The sequence below is a fragment of the Salvelinus fontinalis genome, chromosome 10 (genome assembly GCF_029448725.1).
Source record: "Salvelinus fontinalis isolate EN_2023a chromosome 10, ASM2944872v1, whole genome shotgun sequence".
Classification (NCBI taxonomy): domain Eukaryota; kingdom Metazoa; phylum Chordata; class Actinopteri; order Salmoniformes; family Salmonidae; genus Salvelinus; species Salvelinus fontinalis.
Genome location: NC_074674.1, coordinates 7,872,187 through 7,891,060, shown reverse-complemented (window position 1 = coordinate 7,891,060; position 18,874 = coordinate 7,872,187). Strand labels below are relative to the sequence as shown.

The following is an 18,874-nucleotide window of genomic DNA, read 5'->3' as shown; positions in this document are numbered from 1 at the left end:
CATACACATTACCATGTAACTCATTTTTTCTCTGTATTTACAACTTGGGTCAGCTATGTTGCAACACTCATTACTGAGTTCCAAGCTGCCTCTGGAAGCAACGTCAGCACAAGAACTGTTCATCGGGAGATTCATGAAATGGGTTTCCATGGCCCGAGCAGCCGCACGCACACAAGCCTAAGATCACCATGTGCAATGTGAAGCGTCGGAATGGTGTAAAGCTCGCCGCCATTGGACTCTGGAGCAGTGGAAATGTGTTCTCTGGAGTGATGAATCACGCATCACCATCTGGCAGTCCGACGGATGAATCTGGGTTTGGCGGATGCCAGGAGAACACTACCTGCCCCAATGCATAGTGCCAACTGTAAAGTTTGGTGGAGGAATAATGGTCTGGGGCTGTTTTTCAAGGTTCGGGCTAGGCCCCTTAGTTCCAGTGAAGGGAAATCTTAACGCTACAGCATACAATAGCATTCTAGACGATTGTGTGCTTCCAACTTTGTAGCAACAGTTTGGGGAAGGCTGTTTCCTGTTTCAGAAATGGTTTGTCGAGATCGTTGAGGAAGAACTTGACTGGCCTGCACAGAATACTAAACTCAACCTCATCAAACACCTTTGGGATGAAATGGAATGCCAACAGGGAGCTAGGCCTAATCGCCAAACAGCAGGGCCCGACCTCACGAATGCTCTTGTGGCTGAATGGAAGCAAGTCTCTGCAGCAACATTCCAACATCTAGTGGAAAGCCTTCCCAGAAGAGGCTGTTACAGCAGCAATGGGGGGGGGGGGGGGGGTCCTACTCCATATTATTGCCCATGATTTTGGAATGAGATATTTGACAAACATGTACATCAATACTCTACCTGCATTCACCCTCTCCTCCCTGTTTCTATTGGTAAGAATCATGTCTTTCTTCTCATCCAGCAAGAATAGCTGGATCTCTTCTCCCCTCTAGTGGAACATCAGAGTGTTACAGTGCAGACACAGTCATCCCCTCCCAAATCCCTCTCTACCCCTTCGCCCTAACCCTTTGATATAAGCAGTGTGGTAGTGGTGGTGATTTGCACCATTTCTTATTTCACCTTACAGATCTGCAAACATTGAAGTGTTTCACACTCAATTTGATTACCAATATCAGCAAAACACATTGATCATGAATCTAACTTGTTAGCCTAGAGTTGTACAGCTTAAGCACAAACATGTTTAAAGTACTTCATAAATATTTGATTGATGGATGCGGTCCTCTCCTGCTTCATTTGGACTCGCACTTCCTTTTACTATTACCATTGGTGACACCAATTCATCCCCAAAAATCAATCTGTGTTTGGTGTGGCTGCCAAGGGTACAGCAGGTAGCCTTGCGGTTAGAGGTGGAGGGTTGCTAGTTTGAATCCCGGGTCTGCCGGGGAAATAATCTGTCGGAAAGTGAGCTGCCTGCCGTTCTGCCATTGAGCAAGGCACTTAAACCCCCCCCCCCCCTCCCACAATAACAGCTCCGCACATCTCTCCTAAAACCTGTAGGTATGGGTCTTTCAGAGGGGTTGATAAAGACAGAAGTAAAATGTTAGTTGGATGTATAAGAAAATAAAAAAAATATTAAAAAAAAAAAATCGGTCTTCTCAAATGTATTCCAAACATCAACACAAGAAACATAAATCATTAGACAAGAGTTGTACAACTTCATGACTGTAACCATCAAGAACTGTGACAATACACGCAATGCTAGTGTATATTTGTTTTATAAGCAACAGCGAAGACCTTTGACAGCATTGATTCACTTATGACAAAAAGCAAAAAGAAACTGCACTCAAAACACTTAATCTCAGAAATCAGACATTGTGACTCGCTTTTGTTTGGCATGTCCCTCCCTGGCTGTGTCTTAATAGTGTTAGCTAGCTTCCTTCCCTTGTGTCCTTTCCTCTATGGCCACTGATCTGACAGGGCATGATAGGTGACAGCAACACAGAGGAAACCTCCACACGGAGGAAACCTCCACACGGAGGAAACCTCCACACGGAGGAAACCTCCACACGGAGGAAACCTCCACACGGAGGAAACCTCCACACGGAGGAAACCTCCACACCTCTATAAATTGACTAGCGGCAATGAAGGAACAGAATCAAGGTTGTGAAGAAGAAAAACACAGTCCAGTGTAGTGTTTTACAAAATCAGCCATAGTAGTAGCTCAAGGGCACATCGACAAATGTTTCACCTTGTCGGCTCAGGTACTTAAATCAACGACCTCGTCGGCCGTTTACTGGCCTAACTTAACCGCAAGGTTACTTGCCGCCCTCTAAAAAGGAAAAGAGGCAACGACAGAGTGTTGAGAGACAGCCATATAGTGCCTATTTCCCAAATGGCACCCTATTCCCCCTTGTATAGTGCACTACTTTTGACCCGAGCCTGATGCTGGCCCTGGTCAAACGTAGTGCACCATATAGGGAATAGGGTGCCACTTGGGACAGATATGGGTGATTACAGTAAACCTATAGATATGAAACAGTTCTGAGGTCATCTATGAAAACAAACAGTGAAAAACAAAAACAAACTGATGTGACACATCATCGGCCCTTTAAAACCGATGAACACATGAAAAAGGAGTAGTGCGAGAGAGGGAAAGGAGGATAGGGGTGAGAGGATGGAAAAAAGCAGGAATGGTTAAGTCAACAACAGTAAAGAGAGTTTCTAGCTTCAGATAAACAACAAAAGGAGTTAACATTATAAAACCCAACAACACTATTCTACACACATAAATAGGTATAACCATGAGAAATGAAAAACACATGTACACAACAGTTATGCTGAGAGTGCGCGTGTGATATCTTGCCATCCAAAACAACTCCATTTCGATTCAAACCTGACATCGGTTAAAGGAAAATTCTGACAACAGATCTGACAATAACTTATTTATGTTACAATAAAAATGACTAATAAATGTAGGGTTTAAATGTGATTTTGACACATGGTTTAAATACATGGCTGTGTGTCTCTGTACGTGCAGGTGTCTGCACCCACACAAATGCCAAACCAACCCCCAACCTTGAAAATGTTGCATAATCTGCCAAGCAGTGTTCTGTTAGTTAGGATATCTGACCATGTAAGACATGGCTCCCATTCAAAAACCACAGCAAAGGTTGGGTCCAGACCATTTCAACTCAGCAAATAGGCATTATAATCTTATTATATTTCTGTGAAATGGAATTGACCCCAACCCTTAACCATGAGTTACTACATCTAAAATCTACTTCCTTCACAAGCACAAGCCACCTTCTCTCTCTCAATTCTCCTCCTCCATATACAGAATGTCTTCCCTTCTTTTCTAGAGATGGAACCTTCCTCTGAGCTAAGCGCTGACAAGATGTCGTAGAAATCAGAAGAGAAATGGGCTTGTCTGCCAGCTAAACCCACCCCAGAGGTGTTGGATCTAAACCCACCCCAGAGGTGTTGGATCTAAACCCACCCCAGAGGTGTTGGATCTAAACCCACCCCAGAGGTGTTGGATCTAAACCCACCCCAGAGGTGTTGGATCTAAACCCACCCCAGAGGTGTTGGATCTAAACCCACCCCAGAGGTGTTGGATCTAAACCCACCCCAGAGGTGTTGGATCTAAACCCACCCCAGAGGTGTTGGATCTAAACCCACCCCAGAGGTGTTGGATCTAAACCCACCCCAGAGGTGTTGGATCTAAACCCACCCCAGAGGTGTTGGATCTAAACCCACCCCAGAGGTGTTGGATCTAAACCCACCCCAGAGGTGTTGGATCTAAACCCACCCCAGAGGTGTTGGATCTAAACCCACCCCAGAGGTGTTGGATCTAAACCCACCCCAGAGGTGTTGGATCTAAACCCACCCCAGAGGTGTTGGATCTAAACCCACCCCAGAGGTGTTGGATCTAAACCCACCGCAGAGGTGTTGGATCTAAACCCACCGCAGAGGTGTTGGATCTAAACCCACCGCAGAGGTGTTGGAGCTAAACCCACCCCAGGGGTGTTGGAGCTAAACCCACCCCAGAGGTGTTGGATCTAAACCCACCCCAGAGGTGTTGGATCTAAACCCACCCCAGAGGTGTTTGACAATCCAGGCAGGTCATCGTCACAAATGTCACCCTAAATGAACTAAATAGGGCACTGGTCAAAAGCAGTGCACTAAAACGGGAATAGGGTGCCTTTTGGGATGCTCCATAACAGGAACTAGTGAACGAGGGATTGCATATTTAATGTTTGTAACGTGAAGAAAACTCTTTAAAAAGCTAAGTTAAAAGCACGTCAACGATCTAAAATACTAAAAACAGAAAACCGTTGAAATGACAGTTTGAAATGATAATGGTTAGAAGGCATAATGTGATGCAGGACACATGTTGCTCTGGAGACGATCAGTTCGACCATGCTACAACAATAAAACGACTGAGTAAAGTAAGACATTAATCAGCGAAGGCAAAGTATCACACCTGAAGCCTGGTAGCTTGACAGACATGACCCTGGTCGCTGAGAGAGTATATTCTCCTAAAGGCACACTGTAGTGTAGAGTCAGTCATATAGGATAAAATACCTCAGTCAAATCTATGTCACACTCTACCAGGCATCCCTTTAAAAACCAAACATTGAAGTAAAATACATCCACAGAACATGCACACAGCACCGTCTGTGATAATATACACCCACAGGCAGTGTAACTAGGGCTGCATCAAATAAACCATAACGGAAAACTGGAAGGAAAACTTGTAGTGTTGTGATGTGTCATCTGAGGAAAACAAATCTTTCCAAAGCACAGTCTTTTCTGGAGTGTCACTGGGAGTGTGTGTGTCAGTGTGTGTGTGTGTCAGTGTGTGTGTGTGTCAGTGTGTGTGTGTGTGTCAGTGTGTGTGTGTGTCAGTGTGTGTGTGTGTCAGTGTGCTCCTTTTGTCAGGCACAAAACATAGATATATGCCAAGTAGGCATATCTTGGTATTAAGGAACAAGAGTCACAACCAATGTCCCGCCTCCCTGCGTGTCATCCAATGGCACTTAGCCTACCCCTGTTTCAATCCAATGGCGGTTGGATCACACTTCCTCAAAAAAAGCCATCTGAGCCATGTAGGCAGAGTTTCTCTGAAAGAACAAAGAACAAAAATGTTTGAGAAAGAGAAAAATAGCTGCTTTTTGAAATGCTAGTATTCACACACTAGCATTGCTGGGAATTAGCTTGCAAAAAAACTGAATAGCCTCCCGCGAGTCAGAAGAAAAATTCAATCTTACACTGTCGATTGTCTGTAGGCTTGGTCCTTATGCAGGGGGGAATTTGAGAGAGAAACATCTAATGTAACATATAATTTAATGGTTGTTGTAGACCCAAGCAGTTCCTCAGTGAACTGTGTTCCTCTCACCTTACCTCATGTCAAAGAAAAAGTCCCCCACAAGTTCTTGTTTTTTTGTGCAGGTATGTCGTACACGCGGGACTTTTGGAAAGTTTGTTAACTTATACGTTAGATGTATTTTTCTCCATTCCCCAGTAAGGACCAACCCTATGGACAATCGACAGTGTAAGATTAATATAATTTCTGGCTTGCGGATGATTATTCCGCTTTTATATTTTGAAAACAAATTCCTACCAAACATGTTTTACCCTTTGATTGTTAAGACATTTAAATTGTACATTTTAGTATAACCGAGGAAACAAACTGCTTTCCTATCAGATGCTATTTTGGGGCAGGTAGGGTGGTTCTAATATTACTATGGGGCAGGTAGGGTGGTTCTAATATTACTATGGGGCAGGTAGGGTGGTTCTTACATTACTATGGGGCAGGTAGGGTGGTTCTTACATTACTATGGGGCAGGTAGGGTGGTTCTAATATTACTATGGGGCAGGTAGGGTGGTTCTAATATTACTATGGGGCAGGTAGGGTGGTTCTTACATTACTATGGGGCAGGTAGGGTGGTTCTTACATTACTATGGGGCAGGTAGGGTGGTTCTAATATTACTATGGGGCAGGTAGGGTGGTTCTAATATTACTATGGGGCAGGTAGGGTGGTTCTAATATTACTATGGGGCAGGTAGGGTGGTTCTAATATTACTATGGGGCAGGTAGGGTGGTTCTAATATTACTATGGAGCAGGTAGGGTGGTTCTAATATTACTATGGGGCATGTAGGGCGGTTCTTACATTACTATGGGGCATGTAGGGCGGTTCAGGGGGGTAGCCGCGGGCCTCGTTGCGGAGGCTGTAGACCCCAGCTTGCTGCTGCTGCTCCTCCAGCTTCAGAGATTCAATCTCAGACTTGAGCTCCTTCAGTTGATCCTGCAGGTGTTTACTCTTCTCCACGTACTCTAGTCTGAGGGGGGGATGAGATAGCTTCGCAAGGTCACGAGAAAAGGGAACAACATTTTGCAAAGAAATGTGGTCCCGGGTGGCTCAGTTGGTAGAGCATGGCGCTTGCAACGCCAGGGTTGTGGGTTCATTTCCCACGGGGGGACCAGGGTTCAATTCCCACGGGGGGACCAGGATGAATATGTATGAACTTTCCAATTTGTAAGTCGCTCTGGATAAGAGCGTCTGCTAAATGATTTAAATGTAAATGTAAATGTCCCCTATTACCTATGTAGTGCACTACTTCAGACCACAGACCCTTGTCAAAATTAGTGCACTATTTAGGGAATATGATGCCATTTGGAGGGAACCCAGCTCACCTCTCCCTCTCTATCTCCATTGACAGTCTCTTCATATCAGAGTCTTTAAAGTCGATCCGCATCGATCCGGATCCCAGAGCTAGGTCTCCTCCCTCTGGGGGAGGAGGGGGGGTGGAGTAGGCCGCTATGAGCTGGAACACAGAAAGAACAAGAGGCGCCAGTTATAGGGGCCAGGAAAAAGGAAGGATGTGGTTTTGATAACCTCTGTTGTAAGACATGATCAATATGGTTATGGTGTGGAGTGTACTGAGTATGTTGTATTAGCTGTGATTGTGATAATGGTGAGCTCTAAAATGATGGTTCAGGTACCGGGTAAGATGTCTTGGTTAGGGTTATAGTTTTCTGTACCGGGTAAGACGTCTTGGTGATCTCCAGGAGTTTCTGCTTGGCTCTCCTCTCAGCATCCTTGGCCTCCGTAAGGTCCTGCTTCAGATGGTCCGCCTCCTTCGACCTGCAGAGAGGAACCGCTACTTACTGCGCATTGACTAGTCAGCGATGCACAAAATATACAGCAGAGCTGGGCTGACTTTTATAACCAAGAGCGGAAAGTGGATGTTTAAACTTCTCCACTGTTTCGGTCCTGCATCTATCACATTGGTGCATAATGAAGCACACCCTGAGCAGACACTGAGTGCATTGTCTTAGGTTAAGCTCATCTGAAATCTCTACCATTCCTCCTCCTGCGGCTATTTTAAGCTCATCTGAAATCTCTACCATTCCTCCTCCTGCGGCTATTTTAAGCTCATCTGAAATCTCTACCATTCCTCCTGCGGCTATTTTAAGCTCATCTGAAATCTCCACCATTCCTCCTGCGGCTATTTTAAGCTCATCTGCAATATCCACCATTCCTCCTGCGGCTATTTTAAGCTCATCTGCAATCCCTGCCGTTCCTCCTGCTGCTCGTGGCTACATTTGACCTTTACTACTACTTATCCTCTAAACTAAAACACTAATAATAATAACATGAACACTGACAGTAATATCTGTACCTCCTCTCTGACTGCTCCACCAGTTTGACGGCCAGCTGCTCTGCCTCTCTCATCTTCTGCTCCATCAGTCTCTTCTCCTCCTTGGTCTTGAGGGCGGTAGCCTCTATCCTCTGCCTTTCCTGCTCCGCCTCGGCAGCCTTGTGGGCTAACAGCTTGGCTTCCTCCTCGGCGATCTGGGCCTTCTCCGCCAGCAGATCTGCGGTCTCCTCTGAACGCAGCTACAAACAGACACAACACCTTCATAAGCAGACATAACACTTATAAACAGTTCATATACATTCCTAAGGAGACCCCGCTCTCATGGATCAGACGCCACCCTTACCAGCGCCTCATTGGCCAGCCGTGCCTCGTCCTGCAGCTGGAACAGCCGTCTCTCCATCTCCTCCTTCGCTCGCTCTGCCTCCTCCCTCATTTGCTTCTCCCGCGCAAGGATCTGACGCTCCACCTGCAGATGGACAGGCAGTTCAGCCAATCAGAGAACAGAAAATATCACTCGCAACCAATCAGAACGCTCTGCCTGCAAACGGATAGGCAGAACAGCTAATCAGAGAACAGACTGGCTAGCAACTGACATGAACAGTGTGCTATGTTCACAACATAGTATCTTCTTATTGAAAAATACTGGCAGCTATGTCTATACAGAAACACTGTATATCTTTGAAAACGACACAAATACAGGGGTGTGGTAGAGTGTCTGTGGATGTGTTGAGAGCGGACCTTCTTGCGAGCCTTCTCCTCCTTGGCCTGAGACTTCATCTGCTGTACCTCGATGGAGTCCACCTTCCTCCTCCTCATGAACAGGTCATGGTTCCCAATGCACAGCTGCAGAATCTGAACACACATACAGGCGCAGGCAAACACACACGGGTTAAAATGGGCTTTTACCAGATAAGAGGATAAAACTGGCACCAACTCTGACTTCCTACAAACAACAACAACCTACCAGTTTGTTGACTCTCAGTTGGGAGGAGTAGAATTTGAAAACATCTTTCTTCTTGTCCAGAGGTTTTATTGTGAACTGTACCAGGGGAGAGGACAAAGTTAATAACATGGTATCATCTGTGTAGTAGATGACCAGACCGCTGCGATCAGGTTTACTTCATGTAAAACATAAAAGTGAGCTTGTGAGAGTGGGCCGGTTTAATGTGGCTAGGTAGCCATAACACCAGAGATGTATTTTTAATTGGATGAAAATTAAATAAATAAATAATAGCAGATTCACCGTGGTTACCTCCTTCTCGCTGTAGGAGATGTTGCGGATGCCGCTCCAGGGGAAAGACTTGTTGGGGTTCAGTTTGCTGTTGGGGCTGTAAATATGAAGGCCCTGGGCATCGACACCCAGTAGCAGGTCTGTGTCTCGTTTATTTTGCTGTGGAGATATCACAATATAAAACATTCATACATGTACTATTCATTTATAAACTCATGCACGTCTGTGCCATGATTCATTTGCTGTGAAGATAACGTATTATAACATTCATACATGTACTATTAAGACACTGAACAAAAATATAAACGCTACATGTACCTGCTGGTCCCATAATAATAAAGCTAACATATGGAATTGTTTTAAGATGGTCATACCAAGGATCATTTCGCTATTTGATTTAGAATTTATGGACCCCTTAAGGTATAAAAAAACAAATATGTAAACATTTTTGGATGAAACATTGAATTTGGCCTTTATTGCCATTAGCCCTATTAGCTTCATAAACAACAAATAGTCCCCGAAAAAATCTACAGGAAGTTTGTTCTGAAGTGTCTGTCCTATATCTGAGAAACATAAGAATTATCAGGAAACACTATATTTATATATATATATATTTTTTTACATGTATTTAATTTTAGGCACTAAACTAACTCCGTATATACACACTACATGACCAAAAGTATGTGGACACCTGCTCGTCAAACATCTCATTCCAAAATGATGGGCATTAATATGGAGTTGCACCCCCCCCCCCCTCCGCTGGTATAACAGCCTCCATTCTTCTGGGAAGGCTTTCCACTAGATGTTGGAACATTGTTGTGAGGACATTCTTCCATTCAGCCACAAGGGCATTAGTGAGGTTGGGCACTGATGCTGGGCAATTAGGCCTGGCTCGCAGTTGACGTTCCAATTCATCCTAAAGGTGCTCGATGGGGTTGAGGTCTGGACTCTATGCAGGCCAATCAAGTTCTTCCAAACAGATCTTGACAAACCATTTCTGTATGGACCTCGCTTTGTGTACAGGAGGCATTGTCATGCGGAAACAGGAAAGGGCCTTCCTCAAACTGTTACCACAGAATCATCTAGAATGTCATTGTATGCTGTAGCATTAAGATTTCCCTTTACTGGAAAGAAGGGGCCTACCTCATCCACCAAACTTTACAGTTGGCAGTATGCATTAAGGCATCTGCCAAACCCAGATTGGTACGTCGGACTGCCAGATGGTGAAGCGTGATTCATCACTTCAGAGAATGCATTCCCACTGCTCCAGAGTCCAACGGCGGCGAGCTTCACACCACCCCAGCCGACGCTTGGCATTGTGTATGGTCATCTTAGCTTCTGTGCAGCTGCTCGGACATGGAAAACCATTTCATGAAGCTCCCGAAGAACAGTTCTTGTGCTGACGTTGCCGCCAGAGGCAGTTTGGAACTCTGTAGTGAGTGTTGCAACCGAGAACAGATTACTTTTACGCGCTACTCGCTTCAGCACTAGGCGGTCTTGCTCTGTGAGTTGTGTGGTCTACCACTTCGCGGCTGAGCCGTTGTTGCTCCTAGACGTTCCCACTTCACAGTAACAGCCCTCACAGTTGACCGGGGCAGCTCTAGTAGGGTAGAAATGTGACAAACTGACCTGTTGGAAAGGTGGCATCCTATGACAGTGCCACGTTGAAAGTCACTGAGCTCTTCAGTAAGGCCATTATATTGCCAAGGTTTGTCTGTGGAGATTGCATGGCTGTGTGCTCGATTTTATACACCTGTCAGCAAAGGGAGCGGCTGAAATAGCTAAATCCACTAATTTGAAGGCGTGTCCACATACTTTTGTATATATAGTTGACTTCCCTTCATTTGGAAGTAAGTGTTCATGTGAGACTCACCTTTCCACAGAGGGGTCATATTAGTGTGTAGCCCAAACTGTTCAGACGCTACAGACAGAAGTTGGCAGAAGAGGCTGTACCGACTTCAGACGAGTCCCGTGATGCTTGTAGGGGTCGTAGAGCAACACTGAGAACACCATCGTGTTCTTAAGACTCAACTTTCCACAGAGGGGTCATAATAGTTCAGGGTCATTATTACCATACGGAAACTATAGACTTTGTTTCGTGGTCTGACAAAACACCGCTCTAGCTAGCTCTGCCACCTTTCACCACAGATGTGGAAGGGCGATATCGGCAGATGACGTGGTTTGAGACGCAGCCCATGCAAAAAAAACATCTCTAGCTTAAACAGACAGGTGTGTATTATGTTAATTCGATTTCCAAAGGACCCTGGAAAAGGGTGCAACACCTAATTTCTAAGTATTTGAGAATTTACAAAAAAATGAGGCCCGAATCAACTACTTCTATTGGAAGTATGTCAAAATATTTTCTCACAATTTCCTATTAATAACGTAATACTTAAAAGTATTTTCAAAATACCTGGGTTAAATGCAAGGGAGTCTATTTCAGTCAGTGTATGAGTATTTTCAAATAATATCCAAAGTGTATTTCCAAATACATTACAATAGTCAACTACTTGTGTTTTCAAATAAAACACATCTTAATAGTTATTTCCAAATGTGTCAAAGTAATTGTAATACCATAGATAGTATTTGAACCCAGGGTCTGACGGAGTGCGTACATCAATACAAACCTTTGTTCTAGGGGATGGGCGAGCGAGGATAATGTAGAAGAGATAACTGGTATAATGCACCCAAAGTGTAGTTTAAATCAGACAAGGTTTCTTTGTCCAATCTTTGTCCAATAATTGGGGGTCAAACAGCAAAAAAACATATGACTGTAAAATACCTTCAACTGTATTGGGCTGCTGAAGGTTGTATCGGGCTGCTGAAGGCTGCGTTCTTATGTCCTTGAATGTAACACAGGCTATGTGTTTGTGTGATTTTATTGCATTCAGATGTGCCTGGCTTTATTGACAAAGTTCCTACGAAGATAAATAAAGGTCTAAATTAGTTTGCATAGTACACTGACAATGTGCCCTTGAGCAATGCACTTGACCCTAATTTGCACCAGTGGAACCGCATGGCTGACCCTGTAAAAACAACATTTCACTACACCTCTCCAGTGTATGTGACAAAATACATTTCTTAAATTCAACAAGGATGGGCAACTCCAGTCCTACTCCTGGCCTGATTGGTGTCACACATGTTCCCCCAGCCCTAGCCAAAACAGCTGATTAAACTAACTATTCTATACTGGAGATCGTGATTGGTTGATTATAAGACTCACGTGTCTGTCAGCTAAGGCTGGGCAAATTAGGCCAGTGAGTTGCCTGCAGCCCATTCCTGTTACACAATATGAAATCACCAGAGGGTAACAAACTACTGTCTGATTGAAAGGTGTAAGAAACGTGGTGGAAACTCCCTCTATCCCATGCCTTCACCAATCCAATTATTTTAAATTTGTGCGAAGTAGTGAACGAGTGTACACTTCAGGAGAAAGGAGATATTATTGGGATGCAACCAAAGTAAGAGAGAAGTGTTTGACTGAAGGAGTAACTCACAGTGATGGCAAAGTAGCTGACTCCATACATGTCCAGGTCCTGAGCTATCTTCAGGTAGTCCATCTCAGCCTCATCCCTGTGAACAGCACACATACCAAACACATCAATCATTAGACAACACCGTCTCTGGCCCAGCAACAAGTCAATGGGTCATGTAGTTCTGTATCTATGGGAGAAACATCCGACTCGTCTGGTACTGGTAGATATTGCTCTATAGCTGTGTTTCTCAACTCCGGTGTTCCAGTAACCCCAACAGTAGACATTGTTGCCATAGAACCACCCCCCGGATTCTATCAATCAACTAATCATAAAGCCCTTGACAAGTTGAATCAGGGCCATGTTCAGCAGCCAAACATTATTGAACTTTGCAGATAGAAATGCCATGAATGGCGCAGACGTGAGTCCTTATTCTACATGTCAGAGATACATGTTAGTTCTACATAACATTTCTGTCTGAACGTTCCAAAACGCGGTGTGCTGCCGAACGCTCCTCAGGCGCGTTTGTCCTGGGCTACAACAATAATGTGAACCGCTGGGAGAACTTCAGGACCGGAGATGAGAAACTCTCTGCTTCTCTATAAGTGTAGTAGTAGCTGCGTCAGCTGGTCTCACCTGGCGATGCCTCTGTGCTCTGCGTACCAGGCTGTGATCTTCTCCTCCCACATGTCTGCAGTCATCTGGTACTGCATCAGAACCTGTGGAAACAAACAAATAACATGATCTCACACACATCAAAAGATGACCACATACACAAATATCACACACACTTATTTTTCCATAGTGGTATTACTTACTCTTTTAGGTAGGAGCTCATCCTGGGCTAAGAACCCCGGCTTGTGAAAGTTTGGTTCATAGTCCCCATACTGTAGGAGAGAAAAATACATTCATGTAGATGACAGCTTTCGAAATCTACATCTGGAGAAGCCTTGAAAACCCAGCCCATATATTAATATCAAGACAGGATATTCACACTGAAAAAGCCTTTCCTTACCTTGGCTTGAACAGCGTACGACGCCAACAGGACAGAGGCTTCAGGAGAACAGAAAATCTCCTCGTCTAATATTTGCTTTTTCACCTAGAGGTAATTAGACATTAACCCATCCCGTTCTCAGCAGAGACACTGGGTAGTCTGAGAACAGTCGGCACGACAAGACTCCTCAGGACAATTAAGCTACAGTAGTAAAGTCAGAATATAAAAGAGCTGAATCCCAACTTGATATATATACACTAGAGGTTGACCGATTAATTAGGAATGATTTCAAGTGTTCATAACAAATCGGTAATCGGCCATTTTGGACGCGGATTATATTGCAATCCACGAGGAAACTGCGTGGCAGGCTGAACACCTGTTACGTGAGTGAGCCTGCCACGCGAGTGCAGCGTCAAAAGGACCTTGTGGCTGCAAGGAGCCAAGATAAGTTGCTAGCTAGCATTAAACTTACCTTATACAAAACAATCAATCTTCACATAATCACTAGTTAAATACACATGGTTGATGATATTACAGGGTTAACTAGCTTGTCTTGCGTTGCATATAATCAATGCAGTGCCTGTTAATTTATCATCGAATCAAAGCCTACTTCAACTTTAGCAAAAGCTCATTGCTGAAAAAAAGCACAATCATTGAACAAATGTACCTAACCATAAACATCAACCCCTTTCTTAAAATCAACACACAGAAGTATATATTTATTAAACCTGCAAATTTTGTTAAAACAAATTAATGTTAGCAGGCAATATTAACTAGGGAAATTGTGTCACTTCTCTTGCGTTCAGTGCAAACAGAGTCAGGGTATATGCAACAGCTTGGGACGCCTGGCTTGTTGCGAACTAATTTTCCAGAATTATGACATAACATCGAAGGTTGTGCAACGTAACAGCAATATTTAGACTTCGGGTTGCCACCCGTTCGGAACGGCTCCGTATTTCACTGAAAGAATAAACGTTTTGTTTTCGAAAAGATAGTTTACAGATTTGACCATATTAATGACCAAAGGCTCGTATTTCTGTCTGTTATTATATTATAATTAAGTAAAATGATTTTATATTTGATAGAGCAGTCTGACAGAGCAGTGGTAGGCAGCAGCAGGCTCGTAAGCATTCATTCAAAGAGCACTTCAATGCGTTTGCCAGCAGCTCTTAGCAATGCTTGAAGAACTGCGATGTTTATGACTTCATGCCTATCAACTCCCAAGATTAGGCTGGCAATACTAAAGTGCCTATAAGAACATTCAATAGTCAAAGGTATATGAAATACAAATGGTATTATTCCTATAATAACTACAACCTAAAAGGACCGACTGACCCATGTTCAACTGCTGTTCACATGGAACCCTTCTCCACTTCAACCTTCAAAGTTCTCGTTTGAATATTTGCTATCTTTCTGAAAATTATCCGCCGCAATTGTTGCAACCCCTATTACTAGCCTGTTCAGCCTCTCTTTCGTATCATCTGAGATCCCCAAAGATTGGAAAGCTGCTTCAGTCATCCCCCTCTTCAAAGGGGGAGACACTCTAAATCCAAACTGTTACAGACCTATATCTTTCCTACCCTGCCTTTCTACAAGTCTTCGAAAGCCAAGTTCACAAACAGATCACGAACCATTTCGAATCCAACCGTACCTTCTCCGCTATGCAATCTGGTTTCCGAGCTGGTCGTGGGTGCACCTCAGCCACACTCAAGGTCCTAAACGATATCATAACCGCCATCGACAGGAGACAATGCTGTGCAGCCATCATCGACCTGGTCAATGCTTTCGACTCTCTCAATCACCGCATTCTTATGGGCAGACTCAAACGCCTTGGTTTCTCAAATGACTGCCTCGTCTGGTTCACCAACTACTTCTCAGATAGAGGTCAGTGTGTCAAATCAGAGGGCCTGTGGTCCGGACCTCTGGCAGTCTATGGGGGTGCCACAGGGTTCAATTCTAGGGCTGACTTTTCTCTGTATACATCAATAATGTTGCTCTTGCTGCTGGTGATTCTCTGATCCACCTCTACGCAGACGACAGCATTGTGTCTACTTCTGGCCCTTCTTTGGACACTGTGTTAACAAACCTCCAGACAAGCTTCAATGCCATACAACACTCCTTCCGTGGCCTCCAACTGCTCTTAAATGCAAGTAAAACTAAATGCATCCTCTTCAACCAATTTCTGCCCGCACCTGACCGCCCGTCTAGCATCACTACTCGGTACGGTTCTGACTTAGAATATGTGGATAACTACAAATACTTAGGTGTCTGGTTAGACTGTAAACTCTCCTTCCAGACTCACATTAAGCATCTCCAATCCAAAATTAAATCTAGAATCAGCTTTCTATTTCGCAACAAAGCATCCTTCACTAATGCTGCTAAACATACCATCCTACCAATCCTCGACTTTGGCAATGTAATTTACAAAATAGCCTCCAACACTCTACTCAGCAAACTGGATGCAGTCTATCACAGTGCCATCCGTTTTGTCACCAAAGCCCCATATACTACCCACCACTGCAACCTGTATGCTCTCATTGGCGGGCCCTCACTTCATATTCGTCGCAAAACCAACTGGCTCCAGGGCATCTATAAGTCTTTGCTAAGTAAAGCCCCGCCTTATCTCAGCTCACTGGTCACCATAGCAGCACCCACCTGTAGCACGCGCTCCAGCAGGCCTATTTCACTGGTCATCCCCAAAGCCAACTCCCCTTTTGGCCACCTTTCCTTCCAGTTCTCTGCTGCCAATGACTGGAACGAATTGCAAAAATCACTGAAGCTGGAGTCTTATATCTCCCTCACTAGCTTTAAGCATCAGCTATCAGAGCAGCTTACTGAACATTGCACCTGTACACAGCCCACCCAACTACCTCATCCCCATATTGTTATTCATTTTTTGCTCCTTTGCACTCCAGTATCTCTACTCGCACATTCATCTTCTGCACATCTATCATTCCTGTGTTAATGCTAAATTGTAATTATTTCGCCAGTACGGCCTATTTATTGCCTTACCGCCCTAATCTTACTACATTTGCACACACTGTATATAGGTTTTTCTATTGTGTTATTGACTGTACATTTGTTTATCCCATGTGTAATTCTGTGTTTGTGTCACACTGCTGTGCTTTATCTTGGCCAGGTCGCAGTTGTAAATGAGAACTTATTCTCAACCGGCCTACCTGGTTAAATAAAGGGTAAATAAAAAATACAACTTCTTAACTGGGAATATTGAACCACCAGCTTTTATATGTTGTCATGTTCTGAGCTAGGAACTTAAACGTTAGCTTTTTTTTTTTTTACATGGCACTTTTACTTTCTTCTCCAACCCTGTGTTTTTGCATTATTTAAACCAAATTGAACATGTTACATTATTTATTTGAGACTAAATAGATTATATTGATGCATTATACTAAGTTAAAATAAGTGTTAATTTTTCATTCAGTATTGTTGTAATTGTCATTATTACAAATCCATATATAAAAATTGGCTGATAATCGGTATCAGCTTTTTTTGGTCCTCCAATAATCGGTATCGGTGTTGAAAAATCCTAATCTGTCGACCTCTAATATATACACAAATAATCAACATCAAAGCATTGTTAGATTCCTGGATTCCCTAACAAGAGTTGAAATACAGTTGTTTTACCTGCAGGAAGAAGAGGTGTTGTGTGATTTCCTGCACCAGCTCTTCTTCTACCTTCTCTGGGAAGAACTTGGCCAGGAAGTGAAATGTTATCGGCGAGTCTTTAGGGACCTCTTGATCCAAGACCTGCATACACACAAAAAAAATCTATACTGTTAGGCAATGACACATCTTGTTTTTTTCCCATTATCTTGCTTTCTCTCCATCTTTCCTTCTCTCCCATCAAGACCTATCCCCTCCTCTTGCCCTACTCCCCTCACTCACCCGTTTCTCTGTCTTCAGCCATGCATAGGTGTCCTTCACTGTGTACCGGAGCCCAAAGAACCAGGTTTCTCTCAGACCCACTGTCCGACACACCAGATCAAACAGATCCTTACCTTTCCATTTCACCTGAGAGATGGGGGGCAAAGGAGACAGAGAATATAATTATTCGTACAGTTTTCTAACATGACAATGATGAGGGAGGAAGGGGGAGCGCGAGCATTCAAGACTACTATTTCAGCTACTGTTTCTGTTTGTTGTACACACCAAAATGTAATGTCATTACAATAAGGCAAAAGTACATTACCTCACAACTAAACTCCATTTCAGCATCCATAGTGATGACTTTGACCTTAAAAGTCTTTGGTTGTTTCTTTTTTAATCCTAAAATCGACATTTTGGGGGCCTCGGAGATTGGTGATATACCTGTAGAAGGGGAAAACACCACCAAATACATGTCAATCATTATTCCATCAACAACTTTATGGTTTATTAGCCCAGATTCAGGCCCACATCCCCTTTCCCAAATTAGCGTTCACGCGAGAATTTGGTTCTGGTTTCCAAGATGATCCTGTCTTGATCGCTACAAGAACTAATTTTTGTGTTCTGAATATTTTATATCAATATATAATAAGAAAAAGATACCCACTCTCAAACAAAGTAAAGAAAATGGTCTAGCGTAGCTAGTTAAATTAGTTAGATTCTTGTGAATCTAACTTTACACTCTTGTTGTGAGCATCCTTTATGAGCATCTAACGTAACTACTGTTAGCTAGTTAACGTTAGTTAGCAAACATTATTTCTCACTCACAGTTTGTCCCAGCTTTATAGAGTTCATTAACTACAGGGTGTCAACATTGCTATTCCTTCAAATATAATTATTCACAACATGAATTGCTTTGCTATTTTTTTTTTTTACACATGCGCAAAGTAAGGTAGCCAGTGTTTGGTCTAACTAAACTAGCAAAATGGCTTTCTAACTGTAGTCAGAAGAAACGATTAAAAACGTCTAAACCCTTTTGTGTCATATCTGCTAGCTTTAGAAAAAGTGAATTAAATGTAGCTAAGCCTTTACCTTAGAAAAAAAGTAACTCACGTTACTAGACTAGGCCGAGTCCCAGGAATAAACTGCTCCAACTCCTGCCGTACAAGAGTCAAAAGGAAAGGCTGAGATTTGTCTGGGAAAGCCACCGAACCTTTCGAAGCTAGCTAACAGTAACGTTATTGGCTACAATAACACGAACAAGTTTTACGCCACGAAAGCGGACCAAAACAAGTTGTGGGACGGGCGAAACTTTCTCCAAACATCCATAATGACAAAATAAAAGAAAAAACTGCCAATTCGACAACTTTGTACAGAAGGAGCTTTTAAAAGGGAACGGTAAAACCGATTACTAGCTAGCTAAACGCTCATAATATATGGACGTGAATTACAACGTAGCTAAACTATGAATTCTCATATACGCGTGCACTAGCAGAGATCCGTTTGAGGAGATGGGAATCATATTAACGCCCATTGTGTGCGTTTCCCCTGCATCGTCAATGGGCTACGCGGTGCACTCTGGGGAAATGTGAGTTTTCCATTTAAGGAGAGAATGGGAGTCAATTGCGTGCTAGCGCGACAACCAAACATTAGCATGATTTTCGTGA

The 18,874-nt window shown here is 43.5% G+C and overlaps 1 protein-coding gene across 5 annotated transcripts; it reads right to left on the bottom strand.

Moving 5' to 3' along the window:
- Window positions 1-1,711: 1,711 nt before the first annotated feature.
- nf2b (NF2, moesin-ezrin-radixin like (MERLIN) tumor suppressor b) lies at window positions 1,712-18,756 on the bottom strand. 5 transcript variants are annotated; one of them, XM_055935608.1, is made up of 17 exons: window positions 18,300-18,756; window positions 17,533-17,651; window positions 17,229-17,354; window positions 16,968-17,090; window positions 13,344-13,427; window positions 13,147-13,215; window positions 12,965-13,047; window positions 12,353-12,428; window positions 8,868-9,014; window positions 8,589-8,663; window positions 8,363-8,476; window positions 7,968-8,090; window positions 7,646-7,863; window positions 6,966-7,107; window positions 6,657-6,787; window positions 6,133-6,301; window positions 1,712-5,081 (listed from the first exon to the last, which is right to left on the bottom strand). In XM_055935608.1, the coding sequence occupies exons 2-17, from the start codon at window positions 17,620-17,622 to the stop codon at window positions 5,034-5,036; spliced, it is 1,818 nt and encodes a 605-aa protein (XP_055791583.1). In that variant the 5' UTR covers window positions 17,623-17,651; window positions 18,300-18,756; the 3' UTR covers window positions 1,712-5,033. The 5 variants fall into 5 exon arrangements, with proteins under 5 accessions (XP_055791583.1, XP_055791584.1, XP_055791585.1 ...); XM_055935609.1 differs by having other exon boundaries at window positions 18,321-18,756; XM_055935610.1 differs by having other exon boundaries at window positions 8,877-9,014; window positions 18,300-18,755.
- Window positions 18,757-18,874: the final 118 nt, after the last annotated feature.

Coding starts and splice junctions, on each gene's coding strand:
- nf2b (XM_055935608.1), bottom strand. CDS start 17,622: ATGTCGATTTTAGGATTAAAAAAGAAACAACCAAAGACTTTTAAGGTC. Junction 13,428..16,967: donor AACACCTCTTCTTCCTGCAG/GTAAAACAACTG, acceptor AATTACCTCTAG/GTGAAAAAGCAAATATTAGA. Junction 8,664..8,867: donor GCGAGAAGGAGGTAACCACG/GTGAATCTGCTA, acceptor CCCCTGGTACAG/TTCACAATAAAACCTCTGGA.